The sequence below is a fragment of the Anser cygnoides genome, chromosome 1 (assembly GCF_040182565.1).
Source record: "Anser cygnoides isolate HZ-2024a breed goose chromosome 1, Taihu_goose_T2T_genome, whole genome shotgun sequence".
Taxonomy (NCBI): domain Eukaryota; kingdom Metazoa; phylum Chordata; class Aves; order Anseriformes; family Anatidae; genus Anser; species Anser cygnoides.
The window spans coordinates 130,833,913-130,856,459 of record NC_089873.1 but is presented as its reverse complement, the minus strand read 5'-3'; the positions used below and the strand labels follow the sequence as shown (position 1 = coordinate 130,856,459).

Genomic DNA, 22,547 nt, shown 5'->3' with positions numbered 1-22,547 from the left:
AGCACACTTTCATGAGACAAAGAGCTTCCCTGACTGTTATTGCTGTGTTTTTCAGGCTTTAGAAAAGAAATCTCTAGGGATTTCAAAAGCCCCAGACCCAGCAGAGATTCCACAGTGTAATTTGTGAAGTGAGACAGCTGACCGAATACAAACTCAATTTTACTTCACAGACATGAAAGCCAGAAATCTAGGCTTGTTTCTCTCAAAATGGTGATGAGTAAAGAGTTTCAAGCCCTTTAAAAATACAAAGGGTGATAGATCAGAAAGTAAAGGCTTCATCTGGCATAGAAAAGGAAAAAAATCCTGTTACAAGGTGACATGGCCCAGGTGTGGTCCAGTTGTGCCATCCAAGCACTCACTCAGAGCAAGGGTTACCATGTTTAGTGGGGATACAAGAATGTGGAACATTTGTCTTCACAGAAATAGCTCATTGCTATCATTTTAAAGAAAACTGGACACTCCAAGACATCCTAGGGAGCACTTTTGCATCAAATGTTGCCTATGTGCATGAAAGTGCTCCATCCCTTGGAGAAGTGAGCTGAGCAATGTATCAAAAAATGACAAATAATCACTCAATATGCAGAGAAATAACTCCCAGGAACATTTCTTCAAAGCCACAGAGCAAGGCAGTCTCTGTTTTGGCATATATATTGCACGAGTATCAGGAAAAATTGCCTTTAGCAGCATCAGGTCCTGGACCTGGGGCACTCAGATACATGAGTGCTGAAGGGAATTCAGTACATGCCATGTTTAGGGATGCAAGCTTTCTCTGTTGTTTCTCTTTTAGCACCACTAATCTGCTGTTTTGTAGCTGGTCAGTCCCATTGTGCTAAACTAGTAAAGTAAAACGTATTTACTTAGCCATCTTTAAAAGACTTAACTTCAGTAGATACAAAAAAGGACAGAACCACAGCGTGGCCGAGGCTGGCAGGGCCCTCTGGGCTCACCTGCTCCAAGCCCTGCCCAAGCAGGGACACCCAGAGCAGGCTGCCCAGGGCCATGTCCCAGCAGCTTTTGAAGATCTCCAAGGAGGAGACCCCACAGTCCCTCTGGGCAGCCTGTGCCAGCGCTCCTCCACCCACACAGCACAGAAGTGCTGCCTCTTGTCCTGGCACTGGGAACCACTGAAAAGAGCCTGGCTCTGTCTTCACTGCACACTCCCTTCAGGTATTTATAGACATGGGTGAGATCCCCCCTGAGCCTCCTCTTCTCCAGGCTGAGCAGTCCCAGCTCTCTCCGCCTCTTCTCACAGGAGAGGTGCTCCAGTCCCTTCATCATCTTGGTGGCTCTCTATCAGACCCTTTCCAGCACGCCCATGTTTCTCTTCTGCTGGGGAGCCTGGAACTGGACACAGTACTTCAGGTGCAGCCTCACCAGAGCTGAGTAGAGGGGAATGATTACCTGTCTTGGCCTACTGGTGACATGTTGCCTAATGCAGCCAAGAATACTGCTAGCCTTCTTAGTGGTAAGGGCACATTGCTGTGTCACATTCAACTTGGTGTCCTCCTGGGTCTTCTTCTGCAGAGCTGCTTTCAGGCAGAGTGCCCCCCAGCATGCGCTGGTGGTTGGGGTTTTTCCTCACCAGGTGCAGGACTTTGCACTTCTTCTTGCTGAACTTCATGAGATTTTTGTCAGCCCACCTCTCCAGGCTGTCAGGGTCCCCCTGGCTGGCTGCACAGCCCTCTGCTGTACCAGCCACTCCCCCCAGTTTCATGTCATCTGCTAATTTACTAAATTATCAAATATTGCACAAAATCAGTGCTATCATTTTAAAAAAAAAAAAAAGGAAGAAAATGGAAACAGATTATAAACCATTTATTTTTTGAGCTGATATCCTATACAACTGTTCATTGATATTCACTAAACTGCCAGCAAAATAACAGCAAAGAATCTGATAAAATATATTCATAACAATCTTTCAAATCCTGCAATTACATTTGGTTTCAAATAGACAAAAATGTCTAAATCTCACCTATATTTAGCTTATTTGGTTTGCATCTTGTACAACTTTTGCAGTTTATAAATGGACATGTGTTGATGCATAAAGATATACTTTACCAGTGTTGATCACAATTTTTATTAAAATAAATAAGCAAATATATTGAGATGATACAAATGAAGCATAGAGAATTCATCCTAATTTTACATGATCTGAGGGATTCAAGTCAAGCTTTGAAATTTCCAAATGAAAAGCAATCTAGAAACAATGATCTCACCACCTTCTCTGAGCAATATTCTCCTTGTATTACTCTGGTAAACCCATTGAGTGATGCTACAAAATAAGATGCTTAAAGGTAAATAATGCAAATAGCAGGTAAAAAAAGAAAATCTTCATCTAAAATAAAATAAGCTGGATTTTCAACTTTCAGATGTGTGACCAAAACAGGGATTCTTCACACTTCACTTTCATCTTCAAAAAGTTAAGCACTGGGTTAGCTGTCTGTTCCCTGCCTGTTCAACGGAGATTCAGATTATGCAAGATAGTGATTTTAAAAGGATCTACCCATACAAGACACCTTTCAATCAGCATATGAAGACAAATGTCTATTTTTTTCCCCCAGCAGGAAAGAAAGAGTATAGATGGCCATCTTAAACCAGCCAGTGATTTTTTATATGGCTCAGATAACATGTGATGAATTGGGTCAAATCAGTGAAGATGTCTAGACGTCCATATCCCATAAAAAGGAATTGTAAGGACCTGACTGTACTTCTCATTTTGTCCCAATAGGGTACAATTTAGTGTCCCACAAACTAAAGGAACTGCTCCTGCTGTGTTTGGTCAGCACAACAATTAAACTCTTATACCGGAGGACACCTGCAGCCAGTAGTTGTGTTGTCCAGCTGAGTATCTGAACTGTTCTTTACAACAAATACAAGTACCCAGGTGTAGCCTTTGGTCCCTCCTCTCGTACTTCTCATAAGCAAAAGGAAGGCTGGCTCTGTGCACACACGCACACCAGCAAACACCAGAACTGTGTGTGTATTTGAAGGCTGCTGCTGTCTCCGCTAACACGAGATGAGGACTGTCTGTATCTCATTGCTGATGATTTCACCGCAGTTTGTGCACACCGAGCTCACTCTTGCAAGAGTCTTCATAGCTAAGTGAAGAAGAAAAGGATCTCCAAAATCACCCAAGTGCTTGGCCTGCCCCTCTGGCACACGTGCTGGTTGGCACTAACCCTGCAGGTGCACAGTGGTCCAGAGATGGAGGTAGGATGAGGCTGGTGGCGGAAGAACTAGACCTTCATCATCCTCAGTCTCATGCCTGTTGGATAGTCAGTATTCCCATGGGAGCATCCAGGAGAGCACAGAGTGATTGTAACTGCACTTTGGTTTGTGGCAGCAGGACAGCTTTCTGGGAGGGAAAGAAAAACAGCCACTATTGAAATTTAGCTGGAGGAAATATTCATTTTTATGACCTCAGTGGAATAAGAACTGCATACATAATGTGCATTTGAGAGTCTTATACACTGCACCTGCAACTCAGCAACGGAGAGAGGTGCAGAAATTATCTATTGTACTTTTAATTTGGAATGGACTTTAATTTCACTATTTATATTGTTCATTTTATAACCACTCATTAGAGGTCCTGCTATTATTACTGTCATACAAAATGCTATGAATGAGGTAGAAACTTTTCAAGAAAACAAATTATCTTACTCTCAAGATGTTCTTTTTTCTTGGGTGGGAAGGGAGATAGAAGCTCTTGTTTATCAGATGCATGCTGAGAAATACTTAGAAAATGTCACTGAATACTCAGGGCAGAAAGGGGGAGTGTTTAATGCCTGCAAGTGATAGCCTGTTAGCCTGTGCCCTTGAAAAATAATATGCTACAAGGAAAATGTGTGTAATAGTGAGGTGGGGCTCCCTTATGTCTCAGAGCAACAGGAATAAGTGATATAAATGGATGATTAAAAACATTTCCTCCATTATTACCGCACTGTGGGGAGCTGCCAGCAGGAGTGACTTACTTGCTGTCATGGCAGAAATGTGCATTTCAGATCCTGGTCTAAATGCAGATGATTGGTGGTTGGTGCTTATCTATCTGCAGCATGATATACATAGAAAATAAATAACACCTGCCAGAGGGCCTTGCTTGCTTTGAAAGTAGGTTCAGCTGGGTTCCCTTTCCTTACCCTACAGTGGTGTGGATGCAGCCCTCACATCTGTAAGCCCTGCTTACACAGAAAAAGTGCAGCTATCCTTAGAGTTTAATGCACACAAAACGCTGTTCCTGCTGGGCTGGGATATGAATTTTCTTGGTAAGGTGTTGTCAGCCATTATCTCCTTTTCAAGTTACTGGTTTGCTGGGGGTGGTGGCTGGGAGGACTCAGCAAGTTGGTTGTTCCCATCCTTCCTGGACTGAGGGCTCTACTAGAAACCAACAGCTATCATAAATTAACACTGCAGGTATTGGCAACACTACTGATGGGAAGTCTTTCCTCAACAAACCTTGCTGTGTTATTAAGGCACCACTTTGAACTCAAAAGGCTTAAACATGGAGAAGAAAACGTTTCAGCTCATCTGGGAGGAGAAGACCAGTTATTTTCTGGTGCTGCTTATGTCCAAAGCACCTCCTGATGGACAGGCGGCATAAATGCATCAAGGACAGCGGCCCTGGAGAGAGAGCCAGGAGAGAGGTTACACACATGACGTTATCATGCCAAGATCCACCATCGATATTCAGCCCCCCAACGCACTTGGCAGTGAAAGCCAGACTGATGTCTACCAAAGAACATCAGCCTGCCTGTGATACAGTTCAAGCCTCATCACTCTCTGTCATTACACAGACATAATTAGTATTAACAGCATCATTCCCTTCTCGGTCACACAAGTGCGAAGCAGCTTGTGCTAAGAAGAGATGATCGATGCTTCCTTCCAAGTCCTTCCACCCAGACCTTTACTGAGATCCAAGTTTGCAGTCCACTGCTTCCTTGAGACTTATTTCATAACAGTGGCAAACGCATAGCAAAAGAAAAACTATATAATCCTTAATTTAAACCTTCCAATTAACCAGTCCCATGACGATAAATACAATCCCTGCTGAAGAATCTGTAGTGCCTTTTATTTTTATTTTTTAATTTGTGTAAGTATAATGGCATTAAAGGCTTATTTGGGAGGTATATCCTGTCTATGAAAGATAGATCCTGTGCAGCGCTTTTACTGCAGCTCCCACTACCATCCAGCCCCCCAGCCTGTCATTTGCATGGCCATGTGCCACATGCAGGGTGACCAGCACCAAGGGCAGTGAGGGAACTTTCAGGAGGCAGATACAGGCAGGCAGTGAGCAAAGACAAGGGAGACTCAGACAGGAGTGGGAAGGAGATAAGAGGAAATGGTGTAGAAAGCAAGAGGGAGCTGGGAGGGAACGGTGTAGGTGCTTAGGTGCTACCAGCGATGCCTGTCTGCGTGGTGGACAAGGTGGTAGTGAGCAGAGGAGCTGAAGTGTCAGCACTGGTGGAGGAGTGAAGTGTGGTACAGAGGGAACGAGTATGGCAACAGAAATAGCAAGTGCAAGTGAACTCTTCAAAACTACATTGCAAATTTGCATTGTTAGCTAGCCTTGAGCTTTGCACATTGGACCCTCGCTGCAATGCCAGCAGGGTACGTGGTAGTGTGGGTGATGATGCTGTGGGGCTGTGAGCCTCGCAAGGTGACTCTGAACCCACAGCACATTTCCAAACCTGCACGTGAGGCCAGAGGGTGCAACGTGTGCAGCCCTCTCACGTGTTGCAGCCATTCAGCCAGCCAAAGGAATCAGACATAAGCTGCTGATCGGGCATGACCCTATTCAGGAAAAGGAATGCTGGAGAACAGCAGAAAACACCAGTCAGTCGTAAAATGCCCCTCAGGCATTCATCGCTTCTGATTTCAGTTGCTGAATTACACTTAGAAAAGATCCTTACTGCCCAAGCTGCCAGCTCAGCTGCATAAGAGTTTCTCATGCCAGCTCCACAGGGTGTGCCTGAAATATATATATATATTTTTTTTTTTATCTCAAATAAACAGGACACGTGGTACCATGGGAGTCATGAGTCTAATGCAGCAGGGACTTGAGCTTGAAAAGATCACCACTCTGTGCATCATAGATTAGGCTGAGAAACCAAATATCTGCTGCACATAACATAACATACACAGCTCAGTTTTTTTCACGCTATTATTTTCATATTACTGTTCAATGCAGGGCCTGATTCATCACTTTATTGCCAGTTTTACCTTGGTGTAAATCTGTTTATGGCAACAATCACATCAATATTAACTGGTATAATAGAATTGTGGACCACACCATCAGTAACTTGTTTAAAACAATCAAAATCCAGATTATTTAGCAATGTGTATAGCTTACTGACTGAATGAGAACAGCTAAAGTAGAACATAAGTACTCCAACAAGCAGACACTAGAGAATTTATTCTAGTTTTCCTCAAGAATAGTAAGTAAAATTTCTCTCCATAATTCACTGAAGTATTCATAACCAATAAAATAAAATGGTCTGGAAACTATTTCACTTACAGCTGCCAAACAATCACTTCCTAAGGGGCAAGCCTACAGCTTGATACTACTAGATTATTCAAGCACATCATTTTGGCCTTTAAAGGCAAACAAACAAGACAAACAAAAACTAGTATATATATATTTATTTTATCATTCTTTTTTAGTTTTCCTTAATCACCACAAAACAACAGCTAACACAGAGTCTATTGTTTTAAACATATTTTTGCATCTACACAAGGTTTTGGCCCAAAAATGAAAATAAAGACCAATAAACTAGAAGATCTGTGTAGCTATATGTATATATATATGCATATATATACATATATATATATATATATATATCCCCAGTATCACATGCATTAAGTGAACAAAACAAGCGCTAAAGGGCACCTTCTTTCTGCAGGAACAATCGACCCAAAGGGCTTCCAGGTGGAACCAGCTCCATCGGCCTCTTGCTTTTGGCGTTCTTTGCCCAAATGTCTGCTCCAAAGTCAATCAGCAGCATCACCAGCTCCTCACTGCAACTCCTGGCGGCTGCGTGCAGTGGGGACTCCAGGCCCTGGCCGCTGTTCACATTTGCTCCTGTATATGAAGAGATGACAATGAATAATGACTACAGCATAACCTCTTTCCATTTCCTGCTGCTATTTCTCTGAATAATCTCTAAAGACTGTAGTGTCCACCTAGATATGGACTTCTGTGCTTTAGGGCTTGGTCCCACAGTTTGCACGTACACGACTTGTGCTGTTTGGGAAGCTAGTGGAGTCGTGACCAAGAAAATTATCCCAGAAAACCAGTGCACGAGGAAGTCTTTCATCCACAGCCCAGCCCACAGACCCTCCTGAAACAGGGCAAAGATATAGTTCCACCTATGGCCCACCTTGCTCCCCACCCCAGCAAACCATTCCCTTAAAATACATGCAGTATTTCAATCTGCTCTATACCAGAGGCTTAAACTGGTGGGATTTCCAAGCTCTGAGTTACCCAATGTGCTGGGGGAAAAAACACGAGGATGGAAAATTCTAGAGGCCCTTGACAGAGTAGAGTGTAAGTACTCTCTGATTCCCAAGTGCTCCCAATCTGTTATCCTGGGCTAATGGTTCATAAAACACAAGGATGAGCTGCAGAACTAATTCCAAACTATTTATAACATTTTTAAAGTACACATTCCTGTACGTAGAGAACAGAAAAAAAAAGAAAAGAAAAACAATAGACAAAAATGTATATTTAGATTGTGTTTGATTTCTTAAAACAAGAATCACTGTGATATATAAAACATAAGGTCATTCAAGTGTCATTATTTGCTTGTTTGTTTTTCAAGGGAGTTTTGTTGGTCCATCTTTTTTGTATGAGCTATGTGGTTACGTTAGGTTATATGGTTCCTTTGGTTAGAAGAGATGAACTACCGTAGATAACAAAAAATGACCTTGAACCCAAGAGCTTAGATTTGCAACTAGGTTTGTTTGAGGCAAAGAATACAATACTGAATGTTTTTACTCTGTGTTGGAAATGTTGCAGACTTTTTATGAACTTAGTGAGAATTAAAATGTTTGCAAAAATAGTATGTAAAAGTCATTGAATCATTTCTTTTGGATAAAGAGAAAGGAACAAAGAAGGAAGTTTCTTCCTATCCTCTTCAAACACTACAGCAGCACATACATGGACATCAGAAAAGATATTGTCCTAGGCACCACTGGCAGCGTGAAATCCAGGATCACCCATCATTTTGCTGGGAGCTGTAAAGCTCAGTTCCTGTGTCATGAATGTCCTGTCTTACACTGCTACCCTGTTTATCCAGGGCTGCCACTGAGAGCAAAACATCTCCAGGTCCAAAAGCAGGTACCGCTCTCAATCTTTGATGCAAAGAGAATCCAATGATGTATGCTACAGGAAAGGAAAGAACACCATCCTTTATTTTCCTTTTTACCTGACTCAAGCAGCTTCCTGGCACAGTTGACTTGCTGGTTCTCACAAGCTACATAAAGCGGAGTACCCAGATGTTTGATGTTATAATCTATGTTCACCCCATGGGACGCGAGGATCTCGACACATTGCACATGACCTTAAAAGGGATAAAGGCAGAGTCAATTCACAGAGACCAAGCATTTTGCAGCAGTCCAAATTCTCTGTTGCAGCAGTGTAATTTGGCAAAGACTCACTCTTTTGTCAAGAGGTGATAGGGTAATACTTTCATCCACTCCCCTAATCCAGTGTTTTTAACCATGAAACAAGAACTGCAAATCCACAGTTAGAAAACAGGCTAAAGCCCCCACATTTTATCTGACTCATTTCAGATATCTACTGAAGATGAGATGAATCATGTCATATTTCTCTCCACTGCTCTTGAAGATGGCCAGACGACTCTCACAGATGTCTACATCTAAAACAGCTGATTTGGACAATGCATCCCCCGCCAGGTGTCACCACATGAACCCAGAGGACCCAAGAGCTGAGCTGAGCAGCTCTTGATGAGCACCACGACTGGGAGGAACTGCACCATGACGAGAGCAAGTAGGGAGGAATAACTCATGGCCTAAATCACAAAAAGGATCTTCTTTATCTCTTTTCCACTTCATCTAGCTGCTAGCAACTTGTAACACAGTGCTGACACCCACGGGGTTACCTCTCTTAGCAGCTTCATGGATGGGGGATGCTAAGTCACAGGGCGGGTGCAGGCTGGCTCCGTGTTGCAGCAGTAAATTCAAGCAAGCCACACTGCCGCTGACACAGGCACTGAACAACGGAGTGTGCCAGTCAACAGTCACTCCATTCACCTGGGAAAAGAAAAGACAAAACAACTCACAAGTAAGCTTTCTGTTTGTTTCAGAATAGCTGAGATTTGCCCTCAACAGAAAACAGGGTTTTCAATAATTTTTATTTTATTCTTGGCAAAAACTGCCTACTGCTCCTGAGGATTAAAACCTTGTATTAAAACAAACATTAAACAAATCTATAAAAATCTCACCTCCAAGTGTTTCCTCCTGCAAAAAAAAAATGTTTAGCTGGTGCTGCTACAAGATCTCTTGGGAGTTATTGAGACATGCGTGCCCGTTTCTCAGTTACCTCAGCTGAAATTCACCTGCCTATTGCCCTGTCCTAAACCGTCCATTTTTAGCTAAAAGTGTGCAGCCCGTTTTAATATATTTTTTTTAACTGAAGAGTAATATATGTACAATGAGTTAATTTTCTTATTCACTATAAATTTCACCATTACCTTGAAAAGTAGAGGCCATGAGACACATTCATTTAATCACTTTACTTTGCATATATCCCCATTTCCTCACATAGTATCATCATCTGATCTTTTGACTATTACACTTCTACTTAAGACTCTGCATATTGATGCCAACAGGATTACTGTGTGCAAAATATAGAACATGCGCTTGATTTTTACAAGATTATAAACCATTTGCAAGAGGAACTTCCGAGTTATTCTTTCAGTAAATTGTGAAAATATCGCACCTTGATCTAAAAAAAAAAACAGAAATAGTTGCTGTTTATAGTTGCTCTTTTGGGATTGCTTTGTTAAGAATTATTTTTTATAACATAGGTACTTTAGGATGAAATAAGTACAGAATGTAAATAGTGAAACTGTACACCATCTAGAAAGGGTCCAGAGGAGGCCCACAATGATCAGAAGGATGGTGCACCTCTTCAGTGAAGAAAGGCTGAGATGGCTGGGGCTGTTCAGCCTGGGGAAAAGAAGACTCCAGGGAAATCTCACTGCGGCCTTTCAGTACTTGAAAGGGACTTATAAGAAAGATGGAGAGACATTTTACCAGAGCCTGTAGTGATAGGACAAGGGGTAGTGGCTTTAAACCAAAAGAGGGAAGATTTAGATTGGATATAAGGAGGAAATTCTTCCCTCAGAGTGTGGTGAGGCACTGGCACAGGTTGCCCAGAGAAGCTGTGGATGCCCCATCCCTGGAGGTGTTCAAGGCCAGGCTGGATGGGGCTTTGGGCAGCCTGGTCTGGTGGGAGGTGTCCCTGCCCATGGCAGGGGGCTGGAACTGGATGGTCTTTAAGGTCCCTTCTAACCCAAACCATTCTGTGATCCTGTGATCTAGCAATACTTTGTCATTATAAAACATACTAACACTGGAGACAGTGACCTGCCCATGGTGTACTTACCTTAGCACCATGTTTTAATAGGACACTGGCACAAGCAGCATGACCACCTAGGCAGGCTTCATGGAGGGGAGACACCTGGTCTGTTGTAACAAGATTAACATCACTCCCCTGAAGAAATAATAGAAAATATCATTACAAGCAACTGCAAAACAAACAAACAAAAAACACCAACAAGAGCAAAAACAAAAAACACCACCCTTTTTCAATGATCCTGAAATTTTTATTTAATCACAGTTTCCTCAACAGCCTGGAGTTACTCATCTCAATTGGTAAGCAAGGAAAGAGGCTGTGCAGCTTCAGCTGGAATAGGTACAGTCAGAGCATACTAAAGGTTATGCCTTCCACCCACTGCTAATCAATGCAGAAAGCTGCAGGCAGGGGACTGTCCAATGGAACAATACAGATACCCTTATAGCAGAAACCACTGGCTTGATTCTACCACAGGATCTTTTCTTTCTAGCAGCCTTGGTGCTCCAGAAGTTTAAGCTGGAAGAGTTTCCAATAACTCTCCACAGGCTAAATCCAAGAGTTTTGAGGGAATGGAGCAGTGAGGTTCAGAAATTGCTTCTCTCCAGCTGTGGCCTTTTGCAGGGGGGACTGGGGCCCCCAGTACCCTCAGGCACTTCAGATGGCATCAGAAACAGGATGTTTCTACACGTCTTTAGCTCAGTGCACAGAGCTTGTGCAAGGCAAGGAACCGTTTGTTTAAAAAAAAAAATGCATTACAGGCAGACCTCACTGCATTCTGGCCAAAGCAGTTTTCTCACCCTGGATGTTTCACCGTGAAACTCAAACTGCATTCAGCAACCATACAAACCCATCAGAGATCATATCAACCTAGCAGAGGGATACCTGGCTGATGAGTTTCTTTAGAGTAAGCAGGCGCCCACGGATAGAGGCATCATGTAAAGGAGACCAGTCTGAAACAAAGTCTGTGTAAAGAGAAAGACAGGAAAAAGGTTAACAGCTCCATGGACTGTTTCTTTTGTGTACTTTACTTCAACTGCATGACCCCAGTAAACCTCTCTTCTTCTAATTTATTACTTGAACTGCCAAGCTTTTCTTGGAGCAGCCACAGGGAGGGAGTGAAAAAACAGGATGGGTTCGCTCTGGGTGTGTTTTTAATTCATCCCGTGTTAGCGCTGAGCAGCTGTGTTCCCATCCAGAGGATAAGAGAGTGATTTACAGAACACCACCTTGTTCTGACTGAGCTTGTGCCTGGCTTTGAATGATTTCCAGTGACTTTGTTTTCACAAGCTCATTACATTTTACCAATTAGCTCTAAAGGAGTATGTTTTGAAAAGGGTACAGCTGCTTAGTCATTCACCCCTGGTCAGAGATGGGCTAGAGTCAATAATAGGTAACTAGAGAAGGTACCAAAGTACGAGGAGATAAGTTGTGTTACCTGTTGATTTTGTCTCTGTTTTGTGTCTGCTGTTAGCCTGTGCAGTGGTGCATTTTAAGTAACATCTGTACTCTGCATAATGGAAACCATAAAAAGGCAGGTATGGAGGGAAGCTCAAAGAAAGGGTCTGCCTTAGCTTTTAGTTTTAACATTTAGTGGAGGAAGGAAAGCACACAGGATTAGCCAAAGTAGACTTGGTGGAAAACACTATTTCCAGAAAGTTTTTTATTTTATATTTAATTTTTTATTTTATTTTTATTTTAAGAAAGAGATCGGATTTCATCTTAAGAACATGTGGAGAGAGTAATTTGCTGCTTTGCCTCCCTAGTGCAAGAAAAAAGAGCAAAAGCATGTGGACTTGCAAGGGGACCTGCTCACAGATGTTGAAGCAAATGAGACTCCTCGAATGTGTGGAAACCCCCAAGGCAGGGAGGGAGCACATACTGAGACACAAGTAGCTCCCAGGGGATGGGACAGGATGCCTGCTGCATGGCAGTAAGGACACAATCCCAGGCCAAGAAGGGAGAAATTTTACCCAAGGAGGTCATAAAGAAACTCTACTACTGTGATAAACACATTGATATTTAAAGTGCCTGTATAAAGCAAACAGATTCATATTTGTTCTCGTTAGGTCTTAATGTAAAAGATTGACTTAATGTCACTTTGTTGGGTGACTTAAGAGGCACAAAAGGTCTGCATCAGAAACAGAGTTTTAATTCCTGTTTCCAAGTAACTTGATATTTAGAAACTGATGTTCAGAAAAATACCACATGCCAAAAATAAGTATTGCAAATGAGTCAGCATAGTTATAGTTGGATGAGGGAGGTGTAGGAGGGCACCCATTTGGTTAAATTTGGTATCAAACCTGTCAAGTCACATAGAGTGTTTTTTAGAAATATTTATTGTCCAGGCAAAAGCATTATTTGATGCATTTTACAAGATATACCTACCTTTCCTCAATTACCCTGTGGGGTCTGAGGAAATACTGCCAACAACTTTACACTTCATTTCCCTAGTTGCTGTATCTGTTGTTTATTTCAATATAGTGAAACAAACTAGTTTAGTACTGAGGACTACTCAAATATTAACAGAGGGTCTCTTTAGTATTACATATTTATGGCTCAGAGCCAGCTGATATGGCTATATATATATATATATGGCTCAGGGCCACACTAATCTCTCTGGGCGAGATTTACTTCCTTCAGTATTCATTGCCTCAAAACTCAGTGTCTGTTCTATGTTAATGGCCCAGGTACCCCTGAGAAGGAAGAAAAGCATTTCCAGATGGTATTTCACCCATTTTCTTTTACAAACGCAATTTTCTGCTCTCTGGCGATGTCCCTCTCTCTTTCCACTAACTACAGAGAGAATCCCAATGACCATCTTAGGCAAGTTGCTGAGGTTTTCAGGGACTAGACCTCTGTGAATTATTATGTGAGTGGAATAGGATACTTAACAATGAAAAGTCTGCTTACATCTACAAACCCAACAAAATACTGTAATTTCTTAAATAACTTTCACAGATTAGTTGATGACGTCAGTGCTTATGCAAGGTCTGTATATCCTGCTTTGTCTCAAGTATAAGCACATGTGGGAGCTCTGAATCCCTCACAGCTGATGTCCTGCCCTATCTGGCTAGGCCACAGTGTGCCAGGATGGGGTGATCTATCACCTACCCTGTTGGGCTATTGCAGTCTCACCTCCCAGAGTGCTCAATAAGGGACAACAGATTTAAACAAGATAAGATCTACTATAACAAGACTTGTATTGTCTTTGGGTTTGAAATATTCTGCACTAAATAAATTGTGACTGAAGGTGTTTGTATCTGAAATGTGTTGTCTCTACTACACACAAAAGACCTTCACCTACATAGCTATGTTAGGCAGAAGTGTGACCTTCTGCTGTTATAATGGCCACAAAAAAGCCTGCTATAGATTTAGGTATTATTGCAAGAATCCTTTATACCTGTAGAGCATATTTTCCTAGAGTTATTCATATAAGCAAAAGCTTATTTCTACTTCTGCTGCACACCATTTTTAAGCCACTAGATGCTCATATTAATGTTTATCTGCATAGCAGTTTTGCAAATACATGCATATTGCATTTGACTGTCTATGAACTATGGCTCATTGATGGATTAAACATGGGTAAATTGTAGTGTTTCCATTCTTGGGCACCCAAAAACTGTGGCTCACCATAAAAAGCAACAATTCAAACATTCAAAATAATACAAGTAACAATTCAAATTTACAGCAGTCACACACATATGACAGAGAGGGAGAGAAGCCCTTGTGACAGTTCTTAAATGAATGAAGAAAAAATCTACAGGGGCAGTCAAGGCTTAATCTTCTCTCAAGATAACCCTTCCCTAACAGCGCTCCAGCACACTCCTGGCTTATAGGACAATCTCAGTGACATCCTGGAAATAACCTCAGGACAGGTATGAAGCCCAAAGGTGGATGAGTTGTGAGCAAATTAAAAAAAAAAAAAAGGCCTTTAGGAAAATAGGTCCCTTCAAGGATGGTCACACAATTTCTCCTTATTCCCCTGTCTCTAGTTATGACTGCCACATAGTTAAGAGAAGGGAAAGGGGGAGGGGTTGTACAAAACAGTAGGTAATTCATTGTTTTATGCTAGGCTTACATTTAAATTGTCAAAGACAACACTGGGTGCTCCTTGGGGTCAGAAAAGAGATTTATTTTGGGTCTACTGGAGACTGACCACAGCTGGAGACAGGACACAGACCTAGCAGATGGATCTCCTATTACTCTGTCAGTATGTCCTGCTCATGGGTGCAGTTAAAACCTATAAGCTTTGAAATCTGTAGAAGAGATGCTTGGAAAGAAGGCTGGGAGTGACCATCAGCCCTGCAGCTGTGCCTCTTCCAAGCCTGGGGCAGAGTCTCCTTCCTGTGCTCACCAGGGGGGTCTTTTTAAAAAAGAAAAAACTGTTTTGACTCTTTCTCCTGCTCTTGATATGTATTTATTACAGCTGTGGGGTTTGGGTTTTTTCCTACAAATCATAAGTTTGTTGCCAGAGAACGGGGAAAGTGTTTGGTGACCATGTCTACAGACTAGGTGTTCGGTGGACACTGAAAATCACTATCTATTCCATGACTGTGAGATACTGTCAGAGAGTGTGCAGACTTTATAGCGCTAGATAAAGAGATCCAGCAGGACTACTCAGCATTGAGCCAGTCCTCAACCCATGTCCAATTCTGAGCTTCAAGCCTTTTTGTAGATTAGTCCAGCCAACTCCAAAACAATACTCAGACACAGATCAGGGAAGAACTTTGTATCAGAGAAGATTCCCAAAGGTACTTGTAGAAAAAGCTGAGCCAGTTTTGGCTCTTCACTCTACACAAGCCTTCCTCAACAGTACTATCCCAACAGGCTTTGTATACACAAGCATCCTTCCTGCCATGCTCAAAGTCATGCAACACATTGCCGCAGCTTCATGTTATGAAAACACCATTCCGTTGGGCTGCAACATGACCCTGATATTTTATCAGAGACTTTGAACTGGAAAAATATACAGAAAATAATATGAATGTCTCAGAGAAATCAGAGCCCAGCAGTGTGGATGTAGCCAGTCTTCTCTTGAGGGGACAAGCCTTAAGCAAATGAAAATGTGAAGGCAAGTCAGCCTGAACCATTTGGTCTCAAAAACAGAAATGGCCCCAGTCTCTTTTATTTAGCAGCATAGAAACAGACAACTAGACTCCATGAATCAAGAGGTCTTTTCAAGCCTTATGTTCCTATCACTGTGAGAGCTGAAAGGAAAAAAAAAATAAGAAACTGAGAAACAATCCAGAATTCATGGGCACAGATTCAGCAACTCAGTTGTGATCCATACTGTGAGGATCCTCAATATTAGGAAGCCAAAGGAAGAGATGTAACCCCAATACAGCTTTACAAGCGGTACTGAGAGCATGAAATGAACAGAGGAATGACCTCTGGAAGTCCAGGTACTGTATATTAATTAGCTTTCAAAGAGAATTATATTCTTTGTCAATGTCATCATTTGAGCGCTTCCTGCCTCCTTCTACATCCCATGGGCTGTGTTCCACAATAACCATGTGTTTGCAGTAAGTTTACAAACATTTTTTGGCTTTAACAAATGGACAGCTATTTCCAGAAGCTATGATTCTGTTCTCATAAGGATATGTCATCTCCTAATGATAGCCAAACCATGGTACAATTATTAAACCACAGTATTATTAATTGACTAAAATAGCTTTTATTCGAAAGTCGTGAGTATCAAATGACACTTGTTAAATTACATTCAACTGTGTAAAGTTAAATATTTATTTTTCTAGGGTGCAAAGCTGTAAAGAATCTCTGTTTTCGTTGTCCACCTCAGGAATGGCAGGCACAGTGCATTGTGGTGCACTGAGATTACTGTCCCACATTTCCCTGTGCTTTGTCAACAACCCTCACCATGCTGTTTTAAGCAGTCCTGTGAGAAGACCCAAATCAGCATTGATAAGAGCAAGTGAAAGCCAGCCCCCAGAAACATCACTAAGACCCTTGATTCTGCGAAGCTTTTTGAAATGAGGGTAGTAGTACACCTTCAAACCTTCATCTCGCTCCCAGTATGTTGAACCAAGCTCAGTTCTAACAGGCATCCACTCCGGTGGTATTGCCTATGTCATGCTGTCTTTCTTATTGATCCTGCCACTGTTACCACTGGATGTGTAGCCAATGCCATTGTGTAACCAACACCATTGCCAGATCTGCATGTGTTGCAAGGGAACCGTGTTTACAAGTTATGCTAAAAATCTAGACTGAAGAACAAGTTTTCTGAGCTGTGCTTGATCACTTTCTGGCCAAAAAAAATACAGGCAGAATTTTGTATGAACTACCAAGATGATATATCAACATGTCAGTATTTTGATGACAATAAAGGAGGTGGATGGTCATGTCGCCATATCCACATGCAGCCTTTATCCATTCAGTGCTTTCTTGAGAAAAGGCAGGTTTCCACTGAGACTCTAAACCAGAGCTAGACCAGACCATAGTCATCCATGAACTGGCCATTAGCTTGTCATTTTATAAACTCTTAACATCAGATTAGAAGAGTGACTAGAAGAATGTCAAAGATAAGCATCAGTGAAAAATAAAATGAGGTATGTGCAAAGACGTCCTAAACCTCTGAGAGAGGCTGAGGCCTTTATCCTAAATGGAAATGAAGGCCTCAGGTAGCTTTAAGCCAGTCTTGGATACATTGGGCAGAGGGGGTCTAAGGGCCTGTAGGGTGCCTGGCATAGTAAGTACAGCATCAGTAATATAAATGATCGCTGTTTTCACCACGTATAGGCATCTGATTAAAGCCTTAGGAATTGCCAAAGTGAACTGACCATGGATTTCTTAAATCCACAAATAGCATTGTTTAGGAAAGTACTCCAAATATTTTGCCCACTGAGCTGTCCATGGAGGAACAAGGCCATTGTACGCAGGTGGTGAAGTTGTGTTCGCTGCATGTACCACCACAGCAATGTGGATTTCTGATTGCCAAAAATGCATACAGCTGCTCTCTCATGGAGGAATGAGCCTGTTTATCCAAATTTGAAACGTACCCACACCTTAATCCACAGGCAAGCTGAGTCAGGCCTCAAGGCTTTCAGCCTCTAGACATCCAAAACCCACTGGTTTTCCTTGGCGTTGGGCCATCCAGTTCCCCTTTCACCACTGAAAACCCCGGGCAACCCAGAGGTTACATGACACCTCTGGTCTTCCTTGATTGCTCTGCCTCCACCTGGGCCCCTGAGCTGGCAGAGCATGTATGGGGGGAGCCTTATACCCGTAAGCACACGAACATCCAAGCCCTGACTGCAGCCTGGGGACAACAGAGCCTTCACAGCAGCCTTCTAGGAGAGCATTCATTTCTGATGGTGGCTGAAAGTATCTTTCTGCAGCCTCTGATCATGAGGAGGGTGCCATGCACGCAGTGCCCGTCCCAAGGCTGGTTCCCTTTCATGGTGCACTCACACAGTGCAGCTCACAAGGGGCTCTGAAATCCTTTCAGCTGAGGTATGCTCTTGCATACACATAAGCCTATGGCATTATGTATAACAGTACCACAAATGGTATTTTTCATATTAAAAAGCTTTCACCTAATGTTTGTGATACATGTTGCCAAATACAATCCTGCTGTAAGTCACCAGCATAGCTTATTGATGCTGCTAAGGACCAGGCAAGCACAAGAGGAACACACCGAGCTCCAGCATCCAAGGGACTGAGCCACCCATGTGCAACAGTGCTGCCTGTGGGCTGCCTCCACCCAGCCTCCATTTTGGCAGAGCTCACCTCCAGTGCAGATCAGGTTTGGTTCACACTGTTAACATCGCCATCCCTTCCGTCCCACCCAGCCTCAGTGTGTACACACACAAACACGAGGAGCATCAGACAACACAGCCAACATACTGATCATTTTTGTATCATAGCTTGCCTCTGTATATTTTTTAGTGTCCTGTTTTTCTATTTGGTAAGAATGGAAGTGTCTTGAATAGCCCAGGAAAAGAGGATGGATGGTACGAAGTTGTGTTATATTAATTTATCTCCCTATTCCTTCTTCTTTGCCCGTGAACAGAAGGAGAAGTGTCTCAGAAAACAGGGCTACAGGGAACACATCCAGCTAAACTGTTATGTGAGGTTAAATTACTTATCTTTTGTCACCATGTCATATTTTCAATGGCCCTGGGCCAGACAACAGAGCAATGACCAGAGTGAGGCCATTTGGTAATAAATAACTGAATAACTGCTCACTAGTGACCACAACAACATTGGTCACAGCTGACCACAATGCCCTGGCAGTACTGGAAGAACCCACTAGGGCTGGTGGCCTGGCCTGTGCAAGAGCACTTGGGTCTGCACATTGGAAAGAATAAAGGGGGGAGGAGGAAGGGGTGAAGAAATAAAAAAAAAAAAAAAAAAAAAAAAGGAAAAAGAAAGTAAAAGAAAAATTAAGAAAAATGAAAAGAAGAGGCAGAAGTGACAGAGGGAAGGTAGGACGAAGCGAAGAAAAAAAAAAAAAAAAAAAGGAAAGGAAAGGAAAGAAAAAGAAAAGAGGAACTGAGCCAAAGCTGAGCTTCCAGCCAGCAGCAATCTAAATTCAACATACCACATTGCAACTCCTTTTTCAGTTTGCTGTAGTTCAAGTACTGCATTTGTTTCCGCTTGCACAAACTGCACTACAGAATCAGACACTCTTTTACATGATGCACAGGGGGGAAAATAAAAATCAGTGCCAAATATGAATAGCTTATGAAAATCTCTTCTGAAGTACAAGGGCATTATGTGGGACAGGCTGTGGACCCGCGCTGGAAGCGGGACGTCAGGAGGAGCACACAGCCACAGCCTGACCCTGTCCTCTCCGTCTGCTGGCAGAGGCAAGGGCAAGTGGCGAGGCAGGAGCGTTACTTACCCCTCATCAGCAGCAATGATGGAGACGTTGCAGACACCTGGCCCCCGGCTGCTTGTGATTTACTGGCATTTTGACTCGTTCCCTCATCATCCATCTCAGCCTTGTCTGCTCAGTTTCTGTTTTCTCACTTCAGCGTTGCTCTTGAGGGTTCAAATTCCATCGTCCTCGGCGAGCCCCTGCACGCGTGAGTGATCTGTTGAGCAGACTGCCTGTGCACCACTCCAACAAACCTCGCAGCGGGCTGGGACTCGGTGCAGCACCACTTTGTGCAGAAACTCAAGTACCTGGGATGGGGTTTAGGGAAACACCTCCCCGGCTCCACTGGTAGGCAGCCAGCAATCAGGCAGACCACACTGCACGAAGCGAGAGATGTGCCTGATGTCATATCCTCCGCAACCCTGCACCCAATCGGGGCGCCGGCCGGCTGATTTTATCAGGAAGGAAATCCTTGGTTTGCCAAAAAAACAAGAGAGAAAGAGCCAGTTCAACTAGTTGAGCAAACTCTGCCTGCGGGGGATTTGCAAAGAAAACCCAGAGAGACACTGGTGAGATCCGCACCACTCCCAAGCGAGCGGCTTGCGGGCAGCCGTGCCTCGCTCCGCTCTGCAGGCTGCCCCGTGGTGTGTGAGCCCACCCTCCCGTCGGAGCAGCCCACCGCCCTGCTTGAGCAAGGAGCGAGGCACTGAATTCCTTCCACGCGGCGGTGGTCGACGCATGCTGTACGGATATTGAAACCACATGTTCGCGGGGCTGCGCTTTCCACTGGAAGCCCTTTATTGTCTCCATGGCATGGAGAGTGCAGCACTGAGCGGGCTGATTTCCTTCCCCCTGTTTCAGTCTGGTCACAGTCACACCAGGAGTTTCATATCCAAGCGCTGTCCTTTTATTTTTAAGCAATTTCTCAGTCTAAAACCAAAATTGCAAACCTAGTAACGAACAAATAGCAGCAGATTTTCCAGAGCACCTCCACCTCGTTTCTCTAGGTCTGTCTGCAAAAATCCTGACCTCGCAGATTATCTCTGCATACTTTTTTCTTTCCCAGCGAGTATAAGCTACAAGTGCAAACTCCTTTTGCTGTCCCTGAATATCTGTTCATTCATGCATAAAAGCAAGTAGGCAGAATTTCCACATAAAAATCTCACCCATGTAAATAAAAATTGTCCACTAGAGCAGAGTTTGCATGTGTGTATTTGAAGATACAGAGCTGCTAATCCAAATCCTAACTAGGCTGATCCCAAACAGCAGGGTTTCATTTTCAACCCATGCAAGAGATTTGGATTCTTTTTTTTCCCCATACCTTAAAAAAAAAAAAAATTATTTAAAGACACAAAGAGCAGCTGAAGTTCACCCACAAACCCTGCCAGCAGGGAGGCTGTGAAGGCAACCTGGGCACATGCTGGTACAGAACTGCTGATAAAACATGGATAGGGGAAAAGTTTGCCCCTTCCACGGCTGTTCCTGCCGGATGCCCTCCTGGCATCTGAGTTTGGCAACACATTCTGGATGCAGACTTACACTTTGGGTTGACTGGAAATTAAATTTATGTCAGCCATTGAAATTACAGCATTAAAATGTTGTTGGAAAAAAATGCATATATCTAAGTGGAAAAAATTTTTATATATAGGGTTTGATGATTAATATGTTAAATGAGGAATGGAAAAACAATTTTTCTCTTTAGTACTGCTTAAGTGTAGTGGTTATATTGCTATATCTTATGTTTAATCATTTATTTAGCAGTATTAGCAAACATGTCAGCAATGCTACTGCTAAAATGGATCAGCATTTGTGTCCAAATATGCAATGATGTGGCTTGTAAGTGAAGAAGCATTATCTAAGATCTTTAAATTCAACACTAGTAAGAAGGGGCCTACAAGACAGAAATCTCTTAGTCGCTAGTCATCCATGGACAGGAAGACTTTGGCCATTTGATCCTTTGATCAAGAGACCTGCTGACTGTTAGGGTAATCATTTGAATCATATGGTATTAATTGCACATATTTTGGTCATGTTTTGTTATATATGTCTCGACAGATGAGCTGCAGACTGCTCTTCCTTGAAGCTGATAATGTTGCAGAGAGCATCTAACACTACAGCTTTCCCCAGGAGGGTGGGAAGCCTCTAACTATTCCTGTCTCCATCACCCTCTCTGAAAGGGAGGCCCCTGAGATCCCCACAACAGGCTGGTAGTCCACAGACACTTTACTCTAGTCTGTTGGTGTCCTGGTCCATATGTATTTGTATCTCATGGAGTAGAAAGTCACAGGCGTCACAAAAGGAGCTCCTGGTTTGATCACACTTGTCTTCTGACAGCACCAAAGAGGCAGAGACCTGGGCAAACCACGTGAGCAGGATTCAGTTAGTGGATCTTAGTGGAGTTAGGGCAGTTCAAGGGTAGCCCAGCACAGGTCCATAAATACTTTTCTCTCTGTGAAAATGCAAATTCCTGACTCTCCACACCCTGTCCTGTGTGGTGTCTCACCACAGTCTCTCTCCAGCACATGCACACCTTCTCCCCAGAGTATTAGTTTCTGTTTGGCTAGATTTTCTGTGTCACATACATTAAGAAGGCTGGTACTTTTTACACTTGTGAGGAGTCTAGTTTTGAATTCTGCTAAACGAGTTTGTAATAGAGGCATAATGAATTAGCAACACCGAGAACAGAGTGAAAAACAAAGAAACACTGTTTTTCTTCCCAATTGCAAAACTGCATTCCTTTCCCTTTGCTGTGGTGTTCTCCACCATTGTATGGGCAACCAGGAAATCAGCATGTGAGGTTCCTAAAAAGACAAATTAGACATACCATTATCTCCCAACATTGAAGCCATATTGATTATGCTTATGTTGGCAACCATGCATGGGTCACTGGAGCTCTGGAGAGTTTCAGAGGGAGGGTTCAAGCCCTGAAATTCTGCTGTATTGGGAGCTCAAGCTCTCCTTCATTACATTTGGATGTGTGAGGCATGCTCAGAGTGTAGCCACCTTCTCTGCTGACCAAGAATTGTGCTCCTCCAGATTACACTGTAGATGCCCTTATGCTGATGTGCAGCCAGATTACAGAAAAGAATACCTAGAAAATACATAAATCAAGAATTG

The 22,547-nt window shown here is 42.9% G+C and overlaps 1 protein-coding gene across 1 annotated transcript; it reads right to left on the bottom strand.

The window, feature by feature from the left end:
- Positions 1-1,800: 1,800 nt before the first annotated feature.
- On the bottom strand, positions 1,801-20,069 carry ASB9 (ankyrin repeat and SOCS box containing 9). Its single transcript, XM_048066705.2, has 8 exons — positions 19,455-20,069; positions 11,477-11,556; positions 10,625-10,732; positions 9,117-9,267; positions 8,421-8,555; positions 6,884-7,075; positions 4,453-4,617; positions 1,801-3,355 (listed from the first exon to the last, which is right to left on the bottom strand). Exons 1-7 carry the CDS (start codon positions 19,546-19,548, stop codon positions 4,493-4,495), a joined length of 885 nt encoding a protein of 294 aa, XP_047922662.2. The 5' UTR covers positions 19,549-20,069; the 3' UTR covers positions 1,801-3,355; positions 4,453-4,492.
- Between the last annotated feature and the right edge of the window lie 2,478 nt (positions 20,070-22,547).

What these genes read in the sequence shown, in the direction of transcription:
- ASB9 (XM_048066705.2), bottom strand. Translation starts at nt 19,548, where the DNA reads ATGGATGATGAGGGAACGAGTCAAAATGCCAGTAAATCACAAGCAGCC. An exon ending in TATTAAAACATGGTGCTAAG is followed by an intron (nt 9,268 to 10,624) that starts GTAAGTACACCA and finishes TTCTTTTCCCAG; the next exon opens with GTGAATGGAGTGACTGTTGA. An exon ending in CAGGAAGCTGCTTGAGTCAG is followed by an intron (nt 7,076 to 8,420) that starts GTAAAAAGGAAA and finishes CTTCATATACAG; the next exon opens with GAGCAAATGTGAACAGCGGC.